Source organism: Drosophila sechellia, unplaced genomic scaffold (assembly GCF_004382195.2).
Source record: "Drosophila sechellia strain sech25 unplaced genomic scaffold, ASM438219v1 U_164, whole genome shotgun sequence".
Taxonomy (NCBI): Eukaryota; Metazoa; Arthropoda; class Insecta; order Diptera; family Drosophilidae; genus Drosophila; species Drosophila sechellia.
In genome coordinates, this window is record NW_022611104.1 from 70613 (window position 1) to 95564 (window position 24952).

The 24952-nt window shown below is 40.3% G+C and overlaps 1 protein-coding gene and 1 long non-coding RNA gene across 6 annotated transcripts; both read left to right on the plus strand.

The window, feature by feature from the left end:
* The first annotated feature begins 1153 nt into the window (after nt 1-1153).
* On the plus strand, nt 1154-2014 carry LOC116802564. The gene is made up of 5 exons (XR_004362840.1): nt 1154-1195; nt 1249-1632; nt 1686-1710; nt 1757-1847; nt 1901-2014. It is a non-coding gene; the product is annotated as an uncharacterized LOC116802564 (long non-coding RNA).
* A 13980-nt stretch (nt 2015-15994) lies between these two features.
* Nucleotides 15995-16891, plus strand: LOC116802574. 5 transcript variants are annotated; one of them, XM_032727007.1, is made up of 5 exons: nt 15995-16161; nt 16216-16359; nt 16433-16443; nt 16514-16653; nt 16709-16891. In XM_032727007.1, exons 1-5 carry the CDS (start codon nt 16076-16078, stop codon nt 16754-16756), a joined length of 429 nt encoding a protein of 142 aa, XP_032582898.1. In that variant the 5' UTR covers nt 15995-16075; the 3' UTR covers nt 16757-16891. The 5 variants fall into 5 exon arrangements, 3 of the variants coding, with proteins under 3 accessions (XP_032582898.1, XP_032582897.1, XP_032582899.1); XM_032727006.1 differs by having other exon boundaries at nt 16003-16161; nt 16216-16363; nt 16509-16653; XR_004362870.1 differs by having other exon boundaries at nt 16060-16161; nt 16509-16653; nt 16724-16891.
* Nucleotides 16892-24952: the final 8061 nt, after the last annotated feature.

Sequence of the window (24952 nt, forward strand, 5' to 3'; positions counted from 1 at the left end):
GGCGCCTGTAGTGTGTTGGCTGTGATTTGTTGTGGCCGCTGGAGGAGCGCCGCTTGCAACGAGCTCGTCCCGGTCGGTGTTGCAAGCAGTTGCATAAGTTTTGAAGAAGCTAGAATCCCGCGCAGCCGTCATTGGGATGTAATGGAGCTGCTGTCAACATGGTGGTGGAAACGAAGGTTGCACGGTGCGCCGCGTCCTGTGGCCATTGCGTCGGGACTGGCAGCTAGGAGCTTCCAGATCAGGAAAAGTTGCCGAGGACCGCCGCATCGGAAGAGGTCATGGTGTTTCAGGATGTTCCGGGTCAAGGATTGTTGTCGGGGACCGTAGCAGCGATTTGGGCCATGGAAATGAATGTAAAGATAAATTTTAGGTAAGTATTACATTTGTTAATTGTTTTTGTGGTTTCATTGGTTTTCTTTTGTATTTTTCAGGGGCCCAGGCTGAACGATATTTGGAGGTAAGTATTATGTTTGTATTTGTTTATTTATATAGTTGTATTAATTATTGTTATTCAGGTGTGTTTTTTTTTTTTTTTAGGTAGGCTGTTCTGAAGGTGGGTATTATGTTTGTTTTTAAATTGTATTAAATTTTTGTTTTTGTTTTGTATTCAGGTGCGTTTGTAGCAGCTAATTTAGAGGCCGTCGTAGCTGTGATGCCGTGGTTTTTGGGTTCTTCAAGCTTGCGATTAATATGGAGGTGAGTATTAAATTTGTTGTTATAATTGCATTAATAAGTTTGTAATTATAATTGCATTAATATTTGTTTTTGTTTTCAGGTACATTTGTTGCAGCTTTTATTGAGGCCGTCGCAGCTGAGATCCCGTGGTTTTGAGTTCTTCACGTTTGAGATTAATCTGGAGGTAAGTATTGTGTTTGTAATTATAATTGCTTTAATATTTGTTTAAGTTTTCAGGTACGTTTGTAGCAGCTGATATTAAAGCCGTCGCAGCTGGTATGCCAAGGTTTGCGATTAATCTAGAGGTAAGTATTGTGTTTGTTATTTTAATTTCATTAATATTTGTTTTTGTTTTCAGGTACCAGTTTGCGATTAGTCTGGAGGTAAGTATTAAGTTTGTAGTTATAATTGCATTAATATTTGTTTTAGTTTTCAGGTACGTTTGTAGCAGCTAATATTAAGGCCATCGCTGCTGGAATGCAATGGTTTTGGATTCTACAAGTTTGCGATTAATCTGGAGGTAAGTATTATGTTTGTTTTTATAATTTCATTAATATTGGTTTATGTTTTCAGGTGCGTTGGTTGCAGTTAATGTTATTTCCGTCGATTATAGTTTGTAGCTTGTATCTTAATAAATTAGGGATTAATTGTAAATAAATGTATTTTGGTTTTAATTGCTTTTATTAATTTGTGAAGACTGTTTATTTTGGTCAGCTTCGGGTTCGTAGTCTGGGATTACTATTTTGATTACAGTGGTGGGTTGTCCGAGCATAAATTCAAGAATTTCCTCTCTGGTCCTTAGTCCTTTTCTGTATTTTTTGAGATTAATCTGGAGGTAAGTATTGTGTTTGTTATTATAATTGCTTTAATATTTGTTTAAGTTTTCAGGTACGTTTTGTAGCAGCTGATATTAAAGCCGTCGCAGCTGGTATGCCAAGGTTTGCGATTAATCTAGAGGTAAGTATTGTGTTTGTTATTTTAATTTCATTAATATTTGTTTTTGTTTTCAGGTACCAGTTTGCGATTAGTCTGGAGGTAAGTATTAAGTTTGTAGTTATAATTGCATTAATATTTGTTTTAGTTTTCAGGTACGTTTGTAGCAGCTAATATTAAGGCCATCGCTGCTGGGATGCCGTGGCTTTGGATTCCACAAGTTTGCGATTAATCTGGAGGTAAGTATTATGTTTGTTGTTATAATTTCATTAATATTTGTTTATGTTTTCAGGTGCGTTGGGTGCAGCTAATGTTATATCAGTCGATTATAGTTTGTAGCTTGTATCTTAATAAATTATTAATTAATTGTAAATAAATGTATTTTGGTTTTAATTGCTTTTATTAATTTATGAAGACTGTTTATTTTGGTCAGTTTCGGGTTCGTAGTCTGGGATTACTATTTTGATTACAGAAGTGGGTTGTCCGAGCATTAATTCAAGAATTTCCTCTCTGGTCCTTAGTCCTTTTCTGAATAATTTGCTGTAATAATTTATTTCAAGTTCACACCATCTGTCTGGTGGTCCCTTCTCTAGAGCTTTTCTCCTATCGGCTTTTTCCTTTTCCACTCTCATTTTCTCAGCTATGGATTGCCTTATTTCTAATTCTTGGTCAGCAATCAGGAGGAGTGTTGGAAGGGTCTGTCTGTATTTGGTTCTCATTTTGACGACTATTTCAGCTTCCTCGTTTTTTGTATAATCATGTATGGAGCTATAGGTGGGTTCCGCAGGTGGTTTTGGTTGGTGTTGTTGAAGAGGCAGGAAATATTTTGAGAATTGCTTGGCGTATCTGCTTCTGCTTGGTTCCAGTCTGGTAGGCTTGTAGGCATTGATTAGGAGGTCATTTATTAGAGGGTTTTCATGGTCAGTAAGGGAGTTGGCGTAGCGTTGGCTTGCTTTGTCAAAAATTTCCTCGAATGATTTAATGTTATAAATTGTCCTAATGGTTGCTTGTCTCGTATATCTGCTGGCGTTAATGATTCGTCTGATAAATTTGTTTTCCATTGTTTGAATTTTATTTGCTTGGGTGTCCGATACCAGAGAGCCCCATATTGCAATGGCGTAATGCCAGATTGGGGAGACAATTTGTTTCCAGAGGAGAACCTTTGCGTTTTTAGGTAGGTGGCTATTTTTTCCTACTAGCCATTCTAGTTTTTTGTAAGCAGCTATAGTTTTTCCTTTTAGCAGCGTTATGTGTGCCCCAAAGGTCAGTTTTCTGTCTAGCATGAGCCCGAGATAGCGTTGCTTGTTTAATTTGGCGGCTCTTTGTCCATTAATTGTTGGAGGAGTGTATGTATTTGTTTCTTCTCTTTTAGGGAGAAGAGAATGTGTCCAGTTTTTTTTGCATTAATTGCTATGTCCCATTTTTTTGACCATCTACAGAAAACATTAAGGTAATTTTGATTTAGGTTAATCGCAATATTGGTATATTTAGACCGGCTAAGAATTATGGTATCGTCTGCATATGTAGCTAAGATAGTATTTGTTTGGTTGTAATCGGGGAAGGATATGTGGCGCATATAGTCTTTTACGATTGGGTAGGGCATATCAGATGAGTATATTGAGTAGAGGACCGGGCCCAGTATGCTGCCCTGAGGAACTCCTGCTCTAATTTTACCTATCCTAGACGTCGTTTCACCGTCGATCCTGACAGAGAAGGTTCTATTAGATAAATAGTTTTCAAGTAGGTCAAATAGGTATCTGGGAATGAGTCTGGATAATTTATATAGTAGGCCGTCGTGCCAGACTCTGTCAAAGGCTTCCGTAATGTCAAGGAAAGTGGCAGAGCAGACATCTTTCTCTTCAAAGGCTTTTAGAATAAATTGAGTCACCCTGGCTAGCTGATGTTCCGTTCCGTGGTCCTTTCTGAATCCGAATTGGTGGGATGGGATTGCTTTGGCAAAGTAATCAATGTCGTACAGTCGTTTCAGTAGTATTCTTTCGAGTAGTTTAGAAAGGCCAGAGAGTAAGCTAATTGGTCGGTAGGAATTTAGAGCAAAAGGTGATTTCCCTGGTTTGGGAATCATTGAGATGCTTGCGTGCTTCCATTTGTTTGGGAAATGTCCAATTTTCAGGATGTTGTTATAAATAAGTATTAGGTATAATCTGGCTTTGGTGGGTAGGTTTTTTAAGGTTTTGTTGTTAAGATTGTCAGTTCCTGGGGCTTTTTTTAATTCCAGTGAGTTTATCAGCTCATTTAGTTCGGCCAGCGTGACTGGCTTGAAGGTGCTGTTACCAGATTCGCCGTTCGTATCTAAAGATCTGAATTTTTCTAATTCACTTCTGACGAAATCCCTGTCTTTGGCGTCGTTATTTTGATTTGGCTTGAAGCGGGACTCAAGGTGGGCTGCAAAAGCTTCAGCTTTTTCATCTAAGGTCCTGGTCCAGGGGTAGTCAGTTCTTAGGCGGTTGTCTTCATTGTCCTTTTTAATCGGCCAGCAGGGTCGGGGTTGCTTTTTGATTGTGTTTGTAGTTTTCCATAGTTTTTGCATTCTATATCGGTCGGTGGTATCAATGTCCTGAAGGTTGCGGTTGAGGAGTTTAAGTTTGAGCTTTCTGATTTCTTTAGACAGTCTATTTTGCACGTTTTTAAACCATCTTCGGGCTTCGTCAGTTCCTACTGCCCTAAAGATTCTATTTAGCTCCTTTTTCTCCTCTAGTAACCTTTTAGTAGCATCATCTAGTCTTAGCTTTGTGGGTCTTCTTGATGAGTTGTAGTTGCGCAATAATTGGGGGCGATTTGATGGGGTGGCTTCATTGGCTGCTGATTTTATATTGTTGATAAGAATGTCTATGCAATCGTCAATGTCCTGTCCTGTGCGTATTTCCGTATTTAGTAATATTTTGTTTTCTAGATTTTTCTTGAATTTCGTGAGATTTGTTCTTTTTTGTATAATTGCATTGTTTGTTGTGTTATTGAGTTGCCAGTCGGTGTCGTCGGGACATATGACTATTTGGATAGGGAGGTGGTCCGAGCTGAGTTCATCTGTAGAGTAGGTTTTTAGACTTTGAGTGTGGAAGCCCTTGCAGATTGCAAAGTCCAGTGCAGAGGGCTGTTTTTTCTTGTCAAAAGGAAAGTGTGTGGCTTGGCCGGTGGCCACTATGTCAAGGTCTTTTCTTGCAAGGATTGACTGAGACAGGGATCTTCCCTTAGCGCAAGATAAAAAGTTACCCCAGAGTCTGTGTTTGCAGTTCCAATCGCCGCCAAGTACAAATTTAGTTTTTCCGTCGAGGAGCATGTCAAAGTGGTTAAAAAGCTTTGAGAATTGCTCAGTGGTCCATTTAAATACAGGTGGGCAGTATATTGGGGCATTTTTAACATTTCAGGTGGAGGTACGGAGACAGAATGAATTCTGTTCCGCATCCACTACTTTATTTTGCCTTTGATTACATTTTATGCAATATATAGGTACAATAATTTGAATTTTGAGTTTAACATAGCTTGGGGTGAGTTTGGGGCTTGGACATAGTTAGTATAAATTATAGTTAGTATTTTTGTAGACTTGGATTTCAGACAATGACATGGATTGGTAACATTATTGACTTGCATGTTTAGTTTACATTTTTAAAATGAAATTAATTTACAATAAACATTAACATTTTAGGCTAACATTGCTTTATTTATTTCTTTTCAGGTACCTCCGCCAGAAGGACGGAAGCACCGAGTCGCTGGGAAGTCTCGGGAGTCATCACAGGTAAGTTTTGTTGTTTTTTTTTTTTTTTTTTTTTTTTTTATTATTTTCAACGTCTGGTGGCGTTGTCATTTTATTGTCCTCTGATTTTTGCTTAAAATATATAGTGACAATTTGTGGCAAATTACATTTTCGGATTTTTTGGCTGCAGATATGCATGCCATAGATTAAAGTAATAATTTATCATTAAAAATTGCGGGAGACATTTTTGAAATTACTTGGCGGCTGTTTTGCGCGCCATGGTTCTAGTGTGGAATTTAAATTTAAATATTACATTAGGATATAGCATATGGAATAGAAGTAGTTATGGTAAGTAAATTTTAATAATTGTTTAACAATGATGAGTCTCTAACTGGTGGCGGTGAATTACATTAATTTATAATTTAAATTTGAAGGAGAACATTTTTGAAATATTTGTCGGTAGTTTTATGCGCGCCATGTTTTTGAAATATTTGTCGGTAGTTTTTGCGCGCCATGTTTTTTGAAATATTTGGCGGCAGTTTTTTGCGCGCCATTTTTTTTTTTTTTTTTTTTTTATTATTTTCAACGTCTGGTGGCGTTGTCATTTTATTGTCCTCTGATTTTTGCTTAAAAATATATAGTGACAATTTGTGGCAAATTACATTTTCGGATTTTTTGGCTGCAGATATGCATGCCATAGATTAAAGTAATAATTTATCATTAAAAATTGCGGGAGACATTTTTGAAATTACTTGGCGGCTGTCTTGCGCGCCATGGTTCTAGTGTGGAATTTAAATTTAAATATTACATTAGGATATAGCATATGGAATAGAAGTAGTTATGGTAAGTAAATTTTAATAATTGTTTAACAATGATGAGTCTCTAACTGGTGGCGGTGAATTACATTAATTTATAATTTAAATTTGAAGGAGAACATTTTTGAAATATTTGTCGGTAGTTTTATGCGCGCCATGTTTTTGAAATATTTGTCGGTAGTTTTTGCGCGCCATGTTTTTTGAAATATTTGGCGGCAGTTTTTTGCGCGCCATGGTTCTAAAGTGGTATTTAAGTTTGAATATTACGTTACTTAGGAAATAGCTTATGGAATAGGAGAAAATAGTTAAGGTAAGTAATTTTAAGATAAAGTTTAACGATGATTTGGTATCCAGCGATGAGACTATAACAGAAGGCAGCGAGGATGAGCAGTTGCTGTCGTCAGATGATATGGATAGAACCGATGCCCATCCTCCGCTTTGGTTCACGTTCTGGCCGTCCATTAGTTGTTGTTGTTGCTGCTGGCTTCACTTGTAGTTACTATTACGCGCGCGCCTCTGTCGGTTTTATGATCTCAACTGACTTGCAAATTTGGGCTAGGCGCGAAGGCAGGCTTTTTCGATAGTCAGAAGGCGCGGCGGGATATCGATATGCTACCAATTTAATTTGTCGTCAGCCTATCGACTATCGGGCAGAAATACTGGAAATGTTCAGGTTAGTATTTTCGGAATTCCAGTATTTTTCACCGCGCATGTCAGTGTCAATGGCATATGCAGGCAAGGGTCTCACTTCAAGCGGAAAACGAGGCAGAAAAATTGTGTATGTATTTCTTATTGTAATATTTAATTTTTCTGCGCATTGCCCAATAGTAAAACCTGTTTCTGCTTTCAGTGGTGCTGATAACGTAGATGCTGCGGAGATGTCGGTGTGCTGCAATCATCGGTCGGCGTGGCCCGTCGACTTTGGTGCACGCACAACCTTTTGAGGAAAAAGTGAGCCGCAGTCAGCGTCATCTATAGGCTTCAGTTTGTCTGTGTGTATACGTGAGTACAGTCTGTGTGATGTTCCAATTTGAGCCGAGTCTCATGTTTGTATCTTTTTGAAAATTGCAGGTCCATTTCAACTGAGCAAGAAATTGCCATTAGGAGACTGCAGACAAACATTTCCTGCTGCTGCCGCCACTGTTGCTGACGTCTATAACTGCGCATACATAGTCCGCTGCCGTTGCTGCTATCCTGGCGCAGGTCCGGTGGGCAGAACAGGGCCGATTCCATCTTGTGGCCGTCCACCGGGCAGATAATCGTCATAATCTCCATCGCGCAGGCCCATGTGACTGGCCAACGACCTGGCGAGAAATACGGGCTCCGGAAAGTGCCAATTGGATTGTTCCGTGAGGTCATTTCCTGCTACTGCTGCCGCTGTTGTTGTTGTTGCTGCTGCTGGTGAGTGTGTCGCCGCCTAGTTTATTTCGATATAACCGATGCTTCAATTTTTCAGGGTGAAATCAGCCGCCAATTTAGGTGTACGAAGAAAAGCCAGGGCCAACATGAGTCGAGTCCTGGAATGCATGCAATTTGGCTATTGCTGCAATGAGATCTCTCTGCTGCTGCCGCCACCGTTGCTAACGCTGTTGCTGATGGATGTGTCGAAGCCTAATGGATCTGCATATATGAGGGCTATTAGCAGTGCCGCCGCTCGCACCCAAGAGACGCCTCTGTTGCTGCTGCTGTTCCGAGAAATGGATGCGCCGCCGTTTCTATAAGAAAGTTGTCGGGCTTCTGTTGTTGCTGTTTCTGGTCTTGCTGCTGCTGTTTCTGTTGACGCTGCCATGGTAAGTTTAGGCTTTTGTTGGTCTCGTGCTCCTACTAATAATCTCTTCTTTCAGGGAGGAGACGCTAGTGAGGCGCCAGATGCAGTCCCGCGTCTTCAAAAAGAGAAGGCCGGCTTGCCAGGAGCGCTGACACTGCTACCACTGCCTTTGTGTCACCAGCTGCTTCTACTGGAGCGGAAATACCCAAAGTGCTGCTCCAACCATAAGATTTCCGATGACTTGCCGCTGCATAAGCATCCACTGGCGGATACTCTGGTACTAGGCGCTCCAGTATCCTAAATCAGGACTTCCTTAGTCTGTCCTGACGTCTGTCCCGTCAGTCCTGATGCGGTCATCCTATCAGTGGCGGGCGGGAAATCATGCGCCGCAGTCCAGTGTCATATACAGGAAAAAGCCGGTTGTCCAGGAGAGCAGTTTTTATACCCTAGCTTGAGGGAGAAAAGGAAATTAATCCATTCTTCTTTTTTCTTCCAGGGCGAAACATCAGAGGCCAAGCGAGGAGTCTGGTCGTCGGAATGTTGTCAAATGGAAAATGCTGCATCCAATTAAGTGCTGCTGCTGCCAATATTGCTGTTATTGCTGCTGCTGGAGTTGGTGTGGCCGCCTCAAGGTACCGCTACCCTGTTGAAGAAATGTTGCCACTGTCGTCATTCCGAGGATTGCATGCGCCGCTGTTGCTGCATTTCCAGACTGTTGCCACCGGGGGATGGACTGCGCGTGGCTGCCATGTTGCTGGTGACGCCCATGTCCAGGCCCGCTGCCGTCTCCTGCCCAATCAGTCCAGGCAGTCCCTGTGGACGCATACCGCCACTCGGCATCACATCGCCAAAGGACCGATTCTGGGATTTACTCGGCCAAGCATAGGCCGCCGATCCCGATGCCGCTGCCGTTGCTGCTACTGCTGCCGCTGGGGAAAGACCACGCCACGAGCTGAAGCAACCTCTCCTAAAAACGCCGAATTTGCAACGCCGTCGCTGAGCTCGGAGCTGAGAGCGTCACATTGGAGTTGGACCTTCAGATTTCAGGAACTTCAGCTCCCTCTTTCAGGGCCTACAGGAGTGGTGGGTGTGGCCAGCGAGCTGTTCAGCACACCGCTTGGTCTCTGCCGCCATTGTTGCTGGCCTTGCTGCTGTTGTTGTTGCTGCCTTGGTGAGCTAGAGCGCCCGATGCGCTGTTGTTTTTACTGTAGAGGTTTGGTGATTTAGTTTATTAGAAAAAAGAAAGAAAACTAAGACATATTATCTTTCTTTTAGGTTGGAGCGCCGGTGTGGCGTCCATTACAGCAGCAGATGGATCCATCAGGAGCCGATGAGTCACAGATCCCTCGGTTGGAAAGGAGAGATGGATTTTAATCACGCCCGGAGAGAAGATTTATATAAGCAGCCATCCAGCCATCGTAATTTTGTTGTCCAGTAGGTGTTTAGTTAAGTTAATTTTACCATTATATCTATAAGCGCATTTCCCTTTTTTATGTAACCTGTAAATTAGCCTTTAGCCTTTTTGTATTTCTTTCATTTCTTTTCAATATTTTTTTGCCACCCCTTCCGCCAGTTTAGTTATTTCTGCCTTCTGCACCTACCCTGGTTTGTTTTGATTTAATTTTTGTCCCCTTCGTAGTCAGGTAGGATTATTCGTTGTACATTTAATGGTTGCCCTCTAAATCTTTCTATAACTTCCTGCCTGGTTAGGTCGCCATTTCTATATTGTTTATTACATCGGTTTATTTCCGATTCACACCATCTATCTGGAGGCCACTTTTCGTTTTCCCTTTCTTTTCTTTCCCTCTCTTCCTGTTTTTTTATTCTTATGAGCTCTTTCTCCTCTTCCTCCAGTCTTAGCAGAGTAGGGAGTTCAGTTAGATGCGTTTGTCTTATTTTCTCTCTCTCGCTTCGCTTCTTTAAGGTTCTGCAGTCGTCTAGATCTGGGATTTTTAAGAGTTTAGGTGAGAGAGTCAGTCCAATCTGTTTTAGGGTGATGTGGTCCCTTGTCATTTTCAAGTATCTCTGCCTACTTCTTTCTAGTCTATTCGGGATATAGTGCCTAGAGAATATCCTGCGAACAACTATGTTTGGGTGCGATTTTGTAGTTTCTGAGAACCTATGGACAGCCTGTTGATAGAACTCTTCTACTGTTTTGACACAAAAACGGTCCCTTATAGTTTGGTTTTTCGTGTATCTTCCGGCTCTGAATATGTCCCTCATTTTCTTGTTTTCCTCAACTTGGAGCCGTCTTATCTGTGCATCTGTCACAAGAGGACCCCATGCTGCTATGGCATACTGCCATATTGGCGATAGAACTGATTTGAGGATCAGCATCTTAGTATTAGTAGGGAGTTTGCTTCTTTCGTTTAGGATCCATGACATTTTTCTATAGGCTGTCAAGTATTTACCCACTACCTTTGTGACATGAGGACTGAGTGTTAGTTTGCTGTCAAGGATTACGCCAAGGTATGATTGCTTGCTTTCCTTTTTCACAGCTTGACCCTTGATCTTCATAGTCTTTAGGTTTGTAGGTATGTCGTTTTTTAATGTATAGATGACATGTCCTGTTTTGGAAGCATTTACTGATATACCCCATTTGTCTGCCCAGTCCGAAAAAGTCCTAAGGTAGTTTTCGTTGTTTCTTGTGGCGGCAGTTGGTAGTATGTCTGAGCTGAGTACTATAGTGTCGTCTGCGTAAGTTGAGAGCATAATTCTTTCTGTTGGTGAGGGGCGGTGGATATATGGAAGAGGCATGTCTGAGGAGAAGATAGAATAGAGTAGTGGTCCAAGATTACTTCCTTGAGGCACCCCTGCGCCTATTTGTCCTGTTCTCGAGGTCTCTCCAGCTTGGTCTTTCACCTCGAACGTTCTGTTTGTAAGATAGCTCTCCAGAATGATGTATAGGTTGTATGGTAATATTTTAGCTAGTTTAAGCAGAAGGCCTTCATGCCATACCCTGTCGAAAGCCTCAGAGATGTCAAGGAAAACCGCTGAGCAGTATTCCTTTCGCTCAAAGGCCTCGAGGATGAACTGGGTGACCCTGGCTATTTGCTGCTCAGTTCCGTGCTCTTTTCTGAAGCCAAATTGGTGCAGTGGTATGGCTTTTTTGAATAGATCTACCCTAAAGAGTCTCTTTAGGAGTAGTCTTTCAAACATTTTAGAGAGGCCTGAGAGTAGACTAATCGGTCTGTATGACTTCGGGTCGTTTACACTTTTCCCTGGTTTCAATATCATCTTCACTTGGGCATGTTTCCAGGCGTCAGGGTAGTATCCAATTCTAAGTATTGAGTTGTAGATTAGAATAAGGTACAGAGTAGCTTTAGTCGGTAGGGTTTTTATAAGCTGGTTTGTTAGAAGGTCTTTTCCCGGTGCTTTACTATTCTTTAAGTTTTTAATTTCGTCGTTTAATTCCTTTAGCGTAATAGGTTGGTTATGCGGGTTTTTGTTTACATCATATCTTTCTGTTAACATGCTTTCCTTAATTGTTCTTAGTCCAGAATTAACTATATCTATGTGGTAATCAGGTACATTATTATTTGGCTTAAATCTTCCTTCCAAGTGGGAAACAAAAGCTTCTGTTGTCTCTTTTATCGTTTTTGTCCATTTGGGGCCTCCTTTGGTTTCCAGTTTGAGGGGAAAATTCGGTTGATTTGTCTTTTTTCCCTCATTTAGCAGTCTCCACATTTTCCTCATTCTGTCCGGGTTCTTCGTGTCTATTCCTTCAATTTGTTTATTAATTCTCTTTTCTCTCAAGATTTTTACCGCTTTTTTTAGTCGATTTTCAGCTGCTTTTAGTTTAGCTTTGTCCTCGTCCATTCTAGTAGCTTTAAAGATTCTTCTTAGTATCAGTTTTTCTTCCAGCAATCTGCTTGTGTTTTCGTCTAGTGTAAGGGTGTGACTATTTCTGTTAGCTTGACCATGCATTCTTCTGCGGTTGTCAGGTATTCTTGGGGAGGGAGTTGATTCAGCAGCCGAGTCCTTGATGTTTTTGATAAAGATGTTTACGGCGTCATTTATGTCTTCTGCTACCCTTATCTCCGTATTAAGAAGTATCTTTCTTTCAAGAACAGTCTTAAAGAGCTCAATGTTCGTAGTTTTCTTGAGAATGTTATTGTTTTGCTTTTGCAGAAAGAGGGTCTTTGTGTCTAAGTTGATCTCAAGCAGGATGGGAAGGTGGTCTGAAGATAAGTCCGCACTTGAGGAGATTCTCTTTTCAAGCCTGCCCAGTCCTTTGCATATGGAGAAATCTATTGCTGACGGGTTTTTCCTTTTGTCGTGCGGGAAATGTGTCGCACAGCCGGTAGCAATGATCTCAGCCATAGAGTCTGCTTGGACTGCTTCGTAGAGTGCAGTGCCACGTTGACAAGCTCGTGTGCAGCCCCATTGTCTATGTTTTGCGTTCCAGTCGCCACATAGAATGAACTTAGCCTGTCCTCCCAAAGTTTTCTCAGCAAAATTGAGAACGTCAGTAAAGTGGTGGGACGACCACTTTAGTGAGGGCGGACAGTAGACAGATGCTATAACTATCATTTCGCTGCGTCTGTTGTTGTCTGGCAGCAGGACTATTGGTGCACTCTGTATACATTCTTTTTCAATTGGTTTTAGAGCCATGTGTCGGATACTGCTGCTTACTATAGTGGCGACTCCTCCTCTCTTGCTAGATTCAGGATTTTGGGCTAGGTATGTGAAATATCCTGGCAGCTCTAATTTGGTGGATTTGTTGTCAAGTCTGGTTTCAGTGACTATGACTATGTGGGCATCAATATTTCCGATGAACAGCTTGAGTTCATCTAATTTATTGTTAATCCCACCAGCGTTCCAAAAAGCGATTTTAAGGATATCCCTATTTCCCGCCTGAGCCATAAGAAGCGTCACTTTCTGTTGATACTAGAAAGAGCGTTTAGACAAAGATTGGATCTCTGAAAGGATTTTTTGGAGATTTTGGACAATCTTTTCTTTGGTTTAGTAGGCTGGTGACGATTTCTAGGAGGTTGATAAGCTTCTTTTCCATCCCTGCAATGCGATTTAGAAGGTATTGTTCCTGACTCGGCTCCTTGGATTCGTCATTAGGGATGTCTTGTGCTATTGGAGGTGGGCGGAAATGGGTGAGATGTGTGTTGGCCGGGTTTAGGACGCTGTTTGGGTTTTTCCTGCTTTCTTCTAGAGACGCTAGGACCTTTTTGCTAGTTGTCGGCGGGCTTGTCTCCTTCCTCGGTTTCTTGTCTAAAGTCCTTATTCTATTTAAGCGTTTATTTATAGATATGTTCCTTTGCGATATCTTCTTTCCTTGGATTCTTTTGGCAGGTAATTTTGTGTTGTTTACGGATGTTTGAGGGGGGGGGTGTGTGTAGGGCTGCTTATTGCGGGAAGTTTGTAAGTGGGTGGGTTTTGTGTAGGGATGTTTATTGCGCGGGGTCTGTAGGTGCGTGGGTTGTGAATGTAGGGATTGAATCTTGTTAATAGATAGTCTTTGCTTTGCTTCTTGGAAAGCAGGACATCCTTTATAGCTGCTGACGTGGCTACCATTGCAGTTTGCACAAGTAGCCGGAAGGTTTTTGGGTTTAGTGCATGAAACCGTGGCGTGCGGCTGGCCACATTTCATACATTTAAACGGGTTTCTACAATAATTTCTTGTATGCCCAAAACATTGGCAGCGATGACATTGTGTGGGATCCTTCGATACCCGTTTCCTTTCGACCTTGACCGTTTGACCTCCAAGGGATTTTAGTAGAAGTACCTTGAGATGGCTGCCATCAGCTTTCGGTTTCTTTCAACTTTACTGGTGGAGGTACGGAGACAGGATGACTTCTGTTCCGCATCCACAATTTATTTTGCCTTTGATTACATTTTGTGCAATATATAGGTACAATTATTTGAATTTAGAATTTAACATTGCATGAGGTGAGTTGGGGATTTGGACATAGTTAGTATTTAATATTTAGTTAGTATTTTTTTTTTTGCTTTAGGCTTAGATTATAGACAGAAACATGGACTGGTAACATTATCATCTTATATGTTTTGTTTACATTAATAATTTGTAGTAATTTTACAAAAAACATTGAAATTAGGTACTAATATTATACATTTTATTTCTTTTCAGGTACCCCCGCCAGAAGGACGGAAGCACCGAGTTGCTGGAGGCCTCAAGAGTCATTGGAGGTGAGTATTAGTTGTGATTTGGCAGGAAATTTGCTTCGGACGCTGGATGCGCGCCACTTGCCATATGTATGTCCGGAAAGCGTTGCAGGTAATTTATTGGTGGTAAGAATATGACGCGCCGCTGTCATTTGTTGGTTTTCTCTTCCACCCTCAGTGGTAGATGTTTGCGATTATTTATTTAGCTTGTTAAATTGCAGGTCTGCTTCGGCGGTCGTCGGGAAGAGGATGCCTGAAGAAAGGTCCGGAACAGCGGTCGTCACGTAGTTTTGGAGCTGCTGCCATTATTGTGGTGTGATCTGTCTCATTATGGCAGAGGAGTCGACAGTGATGATTGTGGCTTGGTCGTTCATCTAGGGTGGCTAGGTGCGCCGCGTTTTGTGGCCATTTCGTCAGGGTTTGCAGCTTGGAGCCTCCGGAACGTGATTAGTTGCCGAGGGCCGTCGCAACGATTGGGGCCATGGAAATGGAAGTAAAATTAGAGATTGGGTGAGTATTATATTTGTTATTTGATTTTGTGATTGTGTCATTTTGTGTTTTTTCAGGTACGTTTAGTGGGAGGTAAGTATGATATTTATAATTTTTTGTTTTTATAATTATTGCATTAATTTTGTTTTGTTTTATTTTTGTTTTTCAGGTACATTAGGTGGAAGCTAGTCTGGTGGTAAGTGTTATAATTGTTTTTAAGGTTGCATTAATATTTTGTTTTTCAGCTGCGTTTTGTAACTAATTGGGAGGCCCTTTGTTTTTGGAACATGGCAGCGGAAAAGCCGCGGGTTTAGGGTCGTCGAGTTGGCAATTAGATAAGTGTTTTGTTAAAGTAATTAATTCCCAGTTTTAGCTTGTGCTTCCTCGTTTCAGAATTTACAATCTTGGAAAGAGCAGTTGCATGCTTATCGTCAGCAAGATGGAGCCGCCTGTTGTCGCCTATTGTCGCCTGGTTATTTGCCTGTCCGGTTTGCTTTGTCCTTAATTAATTATATTTTGTATCATATTCTTATTAAAATTTTTCCTTTCGTTGTAGGTTAGCGGAAAATCCGTGGGAGATGCGATACTGAGGAAAGGAATTTTGTGTTTTTCTTTTCAGGTACATTTGGTGGGAGGTAAGTATTATATTTATAATTTATGTGTTTTTATAATTATTGCATTAATTTTGTTTTTGTTTTTCAGGTACATTTTTCTTTGTAGGTGGAGGTACGGAGACAGAATTTTTTTTTTTTTTTTTATATTTTCAGCGTGTGGTGACGCTGTCATTTTATTGTCCTTTGATTTTTGCTTAAAAATATACAGAGACAATTTGTGGCAAATTACATTTTCGGATTTTTTTTGGCTGCAGAATGCGTGCCATAATTACAAGTATTTATAATTTAAATTTACAGGAGATATTTTTGAAAAATTTGGCGGCTTTTTGCGCGCCTTGTTTTTGAAATATGTGTCGGTAGTTTTTTGCACGCCATGTTTTTGAAATATTTGGCGGCATTTTTTGCGCGCCATGGTTTAAATTTGAATATTACTTTACTTAGGAAATAGCTTATAACAAGGAGAAAATAGTTTTGTTTAAGTAATCTAGGAATATAGTTGAGCGATGACATGGTATCCAGCGATGATACTATAACCGATGGCGGCGAGGATGAGCAGTTGCTGTCGTCAGATGAGATGGATAAAACCGATGCCCATCCTCCGCTTTGGTTCACTTTCTGGCCGTCCATTAGTTGTTGTTGTTGCTGCTGGCTTCACTTTTAGCTACTGTTTCGCGCGCGCCTCTGTCGGTTTTATAATCACAACTGACTTGCAAAATTAGGCTAGGCGCGTAGGCGGGCTTTTTCGATAGCTCAAAGGCACGGCGGAATATCGATATGCTATCAATTTCACGGCAGCTCATTATCGATATTTCGCGCCCTTTTGTTTGGCGGGCTTATCGGCTATTATATTTGCAGCCAGCCTATCGCCTATCGGGCAGAAATACTGGAATTGTTCAGGTTAGTATTTTTGGAATTCCAGTATTTCTCCTGCGCTATGTCCGTATCAATGGCATATTCAAGAAAGGGTCTCACTTCTCCAAGCGGAAAAAGAAGCAGAAAAATTGCGTGTTATTTCTTATTGTAGATATTTGTTTTCCTGCGCATTTCCCATAGTAATCCTGTTTATGCTTTCAGTGGTGCTGTTTACGTTGATGCTGCGGAGATGCAAGTATGCAGCGGCCGGCGTGGCCAGTCAACATTGGTGCACACACAACTTTTGTGGAGGAGAAACGTGTGCCGCAGTCCGCGTCATCTAAAGGCTTATGTTTGTCTGTGTGTGTGCGTGAGTATAGTCTGCCTGATGTTCCCATTTGAGCCGAGTCTAATGCTTGTATCTTCTTAACATTTGCAGGCTTTGTTTATGTGAGTTGTGATGTTGCTTTCTCCTTTCTGATGCTGCAAAAGAAAAATATTATTAATGCTATCAGCGTAGCTGCTCATCTCGCCGCCGCAGAGATGACATCGTGTGCCAGGCAGCGGCCAGTCTGGCCCGTCCGGCATGATGCAAGCGTTCAGACTGTGGCGGGTGAAGAAATGCGCCGCAGCCCATCGACGTCTGCAGGAAACGCTCCGGTATGACAGAATTGCAGTTTCATACAAATCTGAGTGCAAAATAGAAATTATCCAGTTTTCTTTCTTCCAGACTTGGAACGTCGGTGACTGCCATCCCGGATGATTGCCCAGTGGCCAAGTAAGGAGTCGGAAAAGCAGTGAACGGCTGTGGTATCACCCAGTTGAAAGATTTATTTAATTAGCTTGAATTCACTTTTTATTTATTTGTAGGAGCAGGGAAGGTCCCGCTCCATTCGAAGTTAATTCGTCAATTGATTTGGCGATCTAAATACAATGGTTTCTTAGCCTAAGTCGAGGAGCAGCGCTGCCGGCATAGCCTGCAGCGCAGCGACGCTTATTTGCGTTTCCTACATATATATATATTGTCGCCGAGCGACGGTGCTGGAGGAGGGGTGCTATAGGCACACATATTAGCGGTCAGCGCTTGGCCAGCGTGAGTACTGCTGATCATGCAAATTTGGTACGTTGCCCTCAACATACGCTTGGGCTGAACTGTTTATGTTCACATTGCAACAGAGTGCTACAATGTGATTGTATATTATGAATACAGTGGTTAACCGATATGTGTGCATACTACATCTCCCTCCTTTTGAAAATAACGTAATATTATGAAGTTATTTTAAAGGTAGTTTATACATTATTAAAAATTGTGTTATGATTGTTTTTAAGTACATTTATGTAGTGAGAATTTTTTAAGTAAAACCTCAAAAAGAAAAATATTTTTTTTTTATTATTATTAATATTATTATTTTTATTTTTATGCCTATGTATGATCATACTATAAATATTTACGACGTCGCAATTTTTAATCTGTCTTTATGAACAGTTTGCTTTTTATTTTTATTATTAGTTATTATAATGTTATTATTTTCTCCTATTTCCGTTACTTTATACGGACCTGTATATTTGGAATCCAACTTATGACCTGTTTCGTTTTTTAATAGAACATTATCTCCTACTACTATATCTAAGTTCTTTGCTTTCTGATCATAAAGTTTCTTATTTTTCTCTTTATGTTCGTCTATCATAATTCTAGCTCTTTTATAGGCTACTTCTAATCTATATTTACTTTCCTTAGCATAATCATCTACATTATATATGGGTTCTATATTAGTTATGCTATTAAATTGATTTGGCAAGTTATTTGTTTTACCAAAGACAAGTTCGTATGGACAATAGTTATGTGCTATTGATGGGGTCGTGTTAAAACAGTATACGAAATATTTAAGCCATACGTCCCAATCAGTTTTATCAACCGATATGTATGAACGTATATATTCATTGAAAGTTCGGTGACTTCTTTCGACTGTTCCAACTGTCTGGTGATGATGTGCAGTTGATGTTATATTTTTTATTTTAAGATATTTGCACAAGTCATTTATAACTGAATTCTTATATTCTGTTCCCATGTCCGTAATGAACGTCTTCATTGGACCGTACTTTAGAATAAAAGATTCATAAATTGCTTTAGCGACAGTATTTGCACTTTTGTTTGCAACTGGTATGGCAACTAGATATTTAGTTAAATCACATATTAGTGTGATTGCATATTCATTGCCATTTCCTGATTTTGGTAGCGGACCTATAGTGTCCACTATCACCCTGTCGAAAGCTTTTATTGGGGTCTCTGTTATTGTTAAAGGAGTTATTGTATTTCTTGTCACTTTTGATTTTTGGCATTTCTGACATTTTTTAATGTACTCAGTTATATCTTTAGACATACCTTTCCAGTAATAGTATCTTTTGACCTTGGCCAAGGTTTTTGTGATGCCTGCGTGACCTCCTTGTATTGGATCGTCATGAAATGTAGACAATATAGCTTCTTTTTCTTTTAATTTTTCTATTAGGGTCACCGGGTTGAGTAGCGCTACTCTTAATGATTTTAATATTTTATTGCCCATTATTTTGAAAGTATCAATTGAAACATATTCAAAGATATTTTCCCACGGTGCCACTTTGAGTTGGCTGATTTTATTTATACCGGCTTGCATTTCAAGCCTTTGGAAAAAATGACCTAAATCAAGTATTCCATTAGTATATAAATCGCTAACATCATATCTTGCAATAATTTTCTTACCATGTTTAAAGAAACATAGCATATTTTTTATATGCAAGGTCACTACTTTACGTAATTCGTCATTTTTGATGACTTCATATACGTTGGGCTTTGAAGCTTTTTCTATAGATTGCTTAGGCAATTCTATTTCTTTATCTCCTGCGCAGGATTTTTGTCTACTTTGATATCTTGTAGTGACTTTCTTTATATTTCTGTTCATTTCTTGTAGTTCTTTGATGGTTATTCTTGATAACGCATCAGCTACATAGTTGTCTTTTCCCTTTAGATACTCAACTGTAAAATTATACTCCTCTAATTCAAGTCTCATACGAGTTAGTTTAGAGCTCGGATTTATCATAGAGAACAGGTATGTAAGTGGTCTGTGGTCTGTTTTGACAGTGAAATGTCTACCATAAATATATGGTCTGAAATGAGTTATTGCCCAATGAATTGCTGCCAATTCTTGTTCTGTTGTGCTTTTATTACTTTCACCTTTTGTAAACGCTCTTGATGCATATGCCACTGGAAGTTGGAGACCTTTTTTGCATTGAGTTAACACTGCTCCACAAGCTTGCTTACTTGCATCCGTTATTATGCAAAATTCTTTGCTGAAATTTGGGTATTGTAATAAATTGGGATTAACTAGTGCCGATTTGAGGTGTTCGAAGGCATGCTGGCATTCAGCTGTCCATTCGAATTTTACATCTTTTTTACATAATCTTGTTATGTGACGAGAATATTCGGCAAAATTTTGGATAAAACGTCTATAGTAATTGCAAAATGCAATAAATCGTCTAGCACTGTCCGCATCGTGTGGGACTGGATAATTTTTGATGACGTCATACTTTTTGTCATCTGGCAAGATTCCTTTATCTGTGCATTTGTGTCCCAAGAATGTGACTTCATGCATGAAAAATGAACATTTTTCTGGATGTAGCTTTAGGTTGTATTTCCTGCATTTCTCAAAAACATCAGTCAAGTTTTTAACCATATGTTTTTCGGAACAACCAATAACTATTAAATCATCCATATACAGGAATGCTTGAGAAGGTTCAAGTCCAGAGAAAGCTATAGTCATCATTCTCTGAAAAGAATTTGGTGCTATTTTTAGACCGAATGGTAATCGCGTGAAGCGATATGAGCCATTGCTCGTTGAAAAAGACGTTACATCTCTTGAACTTTCTTCGAGTTCAATTTGATGAAAACCTGACATTAAGTCTAGGCACGAAAAATATTTTGCTCTACCTAGTTGATCTAAAATATCATCAATTCTAGGGAGTGGGAATTTATCGGACAACAATTTTTTATTAATTTGACGATAGTCAATTACTAATCGCCATTTTTTCTTGTCAGAACCAGGAAGAGATTTCTTTGGAACTAACAAAAGTGGGCTGTTATATGGGGACACAGACGGTTCGACTATTTTGTTGTTAATTAATTTTTCTACCTGTACTTGAATTTCGTCAAGTTGACTATGAGGATTTCTATAATTTTTAATATATACTGGTTCATCATCTGTCAATCTTAGCTTTTGTTTGTAGAAATTATTTGTTGTGATTGATTCGGTTTCAAGTCCGAATACATCGCTATACTTGGTGCATAAATCTGTTAGTGTAGATTTGAATTGTGGTGGAAAATTTTTTGTTAATTGAGACATGACAGTTTTTTCTCTTGCTTCAGGATTGGTTTGAACTATGTCATAGTTCGAAAGTGATTCATATTGTAGATCTTTTATATTTACTATTTGATCTTTATTATTTGTATTCAGAAATCGGACAAATGCATTTTTGGTTGTTGCAACTGTGTTTGCAACATAAATGCCTTTTTGAATTTCCTGGTTTTTTACTAAAACACTATCTTCATTTGAGGATAGTCGTATTTTTCGGACAACCTGGGATCTTGCTGGTAGAATTATTGAGTTATTACCAGAGCTGTATGTTATTGGAACGTATATTGGGAAATTCAAATTAGTTGGTCTCATCTTGAGCCAATCTTCTGTTTGATTAAAATCTAATTGACAATTGAATTTCTTTATGAAATCAATTCCTAATATTCCATCACATGGGATTAAGAAATGTGAATCTACTATATGAAAATCGTGTGGAATTATGTAATTGCCTGTCTGTATCTCAATTGAAGTTAATCCTTTGGATTGAATTAATTCTTGTCCTATTCCTTGAATATTAATTTTATTGTTGCCTTGGATATCATTAAAGATATCAGAATTTTCTTTTAGAAGGGAAATATCTGCACCTGTGTCTATTAAAAAGACAAGTTTTTTATTTGTTTCTACATTGACAAAATTAACAAATATGTTTTGGCTAAGATTAATTGTGTGAACCTTGTGTCTATTTATTGATGAGCAGCTAAAGGGTGTTCGGAGTTTCCCGAGTTATTTTGGGCTACTCTTACATATCCCTGATTATTGTTGTTTTGGCCTCGGTTCGAGTTGCCACGGCCTCTAAAGTTTCCTCTATTATTATTGTTATTGGTATTGTTATAACGATGACCGCCTCTGTAATAAGGGCGGCCCCTTGTGTTATAACGACCGCGGTATGTACCGCGCTGAGTCTGATTTTGGTAGAACAGAACAGCGTTTGAATGTCCAGTTGCTTCTGTGCAACTGTCTATAAATTTAGATATGGCATCGTTCATACTGTTGAACGTGCCTGCTTGCATGATAACTTTAACTTTATCAATCGAGCAATTCCTCGTCATTGCTTTGACGGCTTGTGTCGTGCTATATTTGTTTGCAAGTTCTGGTTTCAAACCATCACTAATATAAGCACCTTCTAGAGCTTTTGTTAATTGCTCCACCTCTTGCGTGTAAAGGTTGGCTGTTTTGTTCTTTTGCTGCAGATTTAGTAATTTTGCAGAGAGTACCTCAACAGATTCACCCTTTACTGTTCGCGAGAGTTTATCTTTAATTTCCTGTATAGTATTTTCCGTGCTAATGAGATTCCTAGCATGGCCTTTTAGTTTGGTCTTAATGACATTGACTGCTAAAGTCTCATGTTCTCCTTTTATCGAATCTAACAAGTTCAGAGCGTCTTTGAAACTCTGTAGGTTTTCTGCTTTGCCGTCGTACTCAAATAATAGAGACGAGGCTGTTTTTAGGAAATCTACTACTGATTGTGCCATCTTGTCTACTATTTTACTTTCTGTTGGCTTATTTCTTTCCTCAGCAATTACGTCTAGTAATAGTTCAGCTGGGAAATTTAGTGTATTTGGAACAAGTACTTGTAACTTGTGCCTTTGTGACACATATAATATGTTCTCTTTTAATCGAGATATTATATCTTTTACTTGTGTCTGTTGTAACGAAGAAAATTTCGTATTGTGGTCAAGTATTATGACACGAACCTCGTTATATTTTCCTAATAGTGTCTCTAAATGTTTTATCTTTGTATCGTTACTTATTGGTGCACTCTTATTGAGGCACTTAAACGATCTATCAAAGTCTTCCCGCAGTTTCTTGATTTTAGCTATTATATTTAGCCAATCCATCAAGTTAGGAACTGGGGTTGTTAATAAAAAGATTTATTTAATAAATTTAATAAAAAGATTTATTTAATTATATTTTATATTTCATTTTATATTTTCATATTTATTTATATGTTCATATCTAGGCTTTTTTTTTTTTCTTTTTGAAGCTTTTGACAGGGCAGTTTTATGTTTGCTTACTTGTGTTAAATTTGGTTTTTTTTTTTTACTTTATTTATTGCCTTCAGCTATCAAACCCTGTCCAAGTCATTAGCTCTGCTTACATATCTTTTCTTAAGGCATTTACTATGCATTTTGTATATTTTATAGCATGTATTTATCAACATAATTATTGTTATAATAATTAAACAAATTATTATGTAATCCAGGTTTAAAGGAACAACTTCGACCTTGTTGATTACATTGGCAGTGGAGTCCACTGACTTAACATCTACTAGACCCATTTTTGAAAAGATTTTTTTCTCCTAATACAGTATTTTCTGAATATATTGGGTCTGGGTAAAATTTACTTATAGAATTGTCAAATGACATTTACTTATTTTGTATTTATTGATTTTGTTTTTTTTTTTTTTTAATTTTAAAATATCATTTTTTTTTGTTAAGACGCCTTGCGGCGGTGAGAAATTTAAAATTAATTCATCCGTATGAATTTACAGCTTTCCTACCTAAATTTTCGTTTGGCTTTACAGGCCGAACTTCTCATCGGGCAGAAAAGGTTCCGCTCAATGTTACAATTTGTTTTTATAATTATTAAAAAAAAATATGCATCGCAGTGCAATCAGAAAAAAAATTTTGCACACAGTGCTATTAAAAAAAAATTTTTGCGCTCTTTGAAGCGCTGTCGGTTCCCTCTTGTCATTTGTTGTTGGAGATCCACCGTTGCTGTAGTGTGCGGATAGCGCACCACAGTGTGAATACTATTCCCGCGTTGACGTAGTGGGCGGGCTGCACACCACGTTATCCTGTGTCAGCTGGGCGTCGCCGGTGTTGGCACGCTGACACGCCCTCGATGACGTAGTGAGCGGGCTGCTCACCACGTTGATGATAACGTCCTCTTGTTAGTGTTGGGTGCCGGTGTTGCAATGCCTGCAAGTGCGTTCACAATGTGGTGTGAACAGGGGTCCCTCGCAGTCCTTCGGGCAGATCTTCTTAAATTCCGGAAGGCTTTTCGGCTGGGTATTTTGAATATTATTAATTTTTTGGTATGCATTTTATTTCATTTACTGAGTGAGCGGGTGTGGTTGGGCTTGTTTCATTTAGAAATTTGACGTAGTGGTCTAGCTCGGCTTGTAGTTTTTGAGCTTTCGACCATACTGGCGGTGGAGTGTTCGTATATAATAGCCACTTTAGGTGCGCTATTCTCTTCTTTGCTTTATTTCGAACTCCGCCCCTGTTTTTACCCATCACACTCACACTCTACTCACTCAGATCATTGTTTCTCCGCTCCAGTTGTTCGTTGAAGTTGTTGCGTGGTCAAAAGTTTTTTTTTCTTCTGCCACAGCTTATACGTGTCCTGTCACGGCCGCCATGTGGTATCACCCAGTTGAAAGATTTATTTAATTAGCTTGAATTCACTTTTTATTTATTTGTAGGAGCAGGGAAGGTCCCGCTCCATTCGAAGTTAATTCGTCAATTGATTTGGCGATCTAAATACAATGGTTTCTTAGCCTAAGTCGAGGAGCAGCGCTGCCGGCATAGCCTGCAGCGCAGCGACGCTTATTTGCGTTTCCTACATATATATATATTGTCGCCGAGCGACGGTGCTGGAGGAGGGGTGCTATAGGCACACATATTAGCGGTCAGCGCTTGGCCAGCGTGAGTACTGCTGATCATGCAAATTTGGTACGTTGCCCTCAACATACGCTTGGGCTGAACTGTTTATGTTCACATTGCAACAGAGTGCTACAATGTGATTGTATATTATGAATACAGTGGTTAACCGATATGTGTGCATACTACACGGCAGGCTCGCCATTGCACTCAGCAGGAGTCCGTAAGGAAGGATCTGTCCGAGGGAAAATCGACGTCTCATAATTCGCCTATTGCACAACTGCTGTTGCCGCCGATGGTGGCGACCGCGTCTCCGCTGTTGCTGCTGCTGGTGGTGCCCGCGTCGCTGCTGCTGCCGCTGCTGGTGGTGACTGCGACGCTGCTGCTGGAGGTGACTGCGTCGCTGCTGCTGTTGGTGGTGACTGCGTGGCTGCTGCTGCTGGTGGTGACCGCGCCGATGCTGCTGCTTCCGGTGGCAACTGCGTCGCTGCTGTTGCTGCTGGTGTTGACTGCGTCGCTGCTACTGTTGCTGCTGGTGGTGACTGCGCCGCTGCATGCTGCTGCTGCCAGTGGCGACTGCGTCGCTGCTGCTGCCTCTGCTGGTGGTGACTGCGCCGCTGCTGTTGCCGCCACTGGTAGCGACCGCGTCGACGCTGTTGCTGCTGCTGGAGGTGCCCGCGTCGCTGCTGCTGCCGCTGCTGGTGGTGACTGCGCCGTTGCTGCTGGAGGTGACTGCGTCGCTGCTGCTGTTGGTGGTGACTGCGTGGCTGCTGCTGCTGGTGGTGACCGCGCCGATGCTGCTGCTTCCGGTGGCAACTGCGTCGCTGCTGTTGCTGCTGGTGGTGACTGCGTCGCTGCTACTGTTGCTGCTGGTGGTGACTGCGCCGCTGCTGCTGCTGCTGCCAGTGGCGACTGCGTCGCTGCTGCTGCCTCTGCTGGTGGTGACTGCGCCGCTGCTGTTGCCGCCAC

What these genes read in the sequence shown, in the direction of transcription:
- LOC116802574 (XM_032727006.1), top strand. Translation starts at nt 16,076, where the DNA reads ATGTCCGTATCAATGGCATATTCAAGAAAGGGTCTCACTTCTCCAAGC. An exon ending in ATTGCGTGTTATTTCTTATT is followed by an intron (nt 16,162 to 16,215) that starts GTAGATATTTGT and finishes TTATGCTTTCAG; the next exon opens with TGGTGCTGTTTACGTTGATG. An exon ending in CGTCTGCAGGAAACGCTCCG is followed by an intron (nt 16,654 to 16,708) that starts GTATGACAGAAT and finishes GAAATTATCCAG; the next exon opens with TTTTCTTTCTTCCAGACTTG.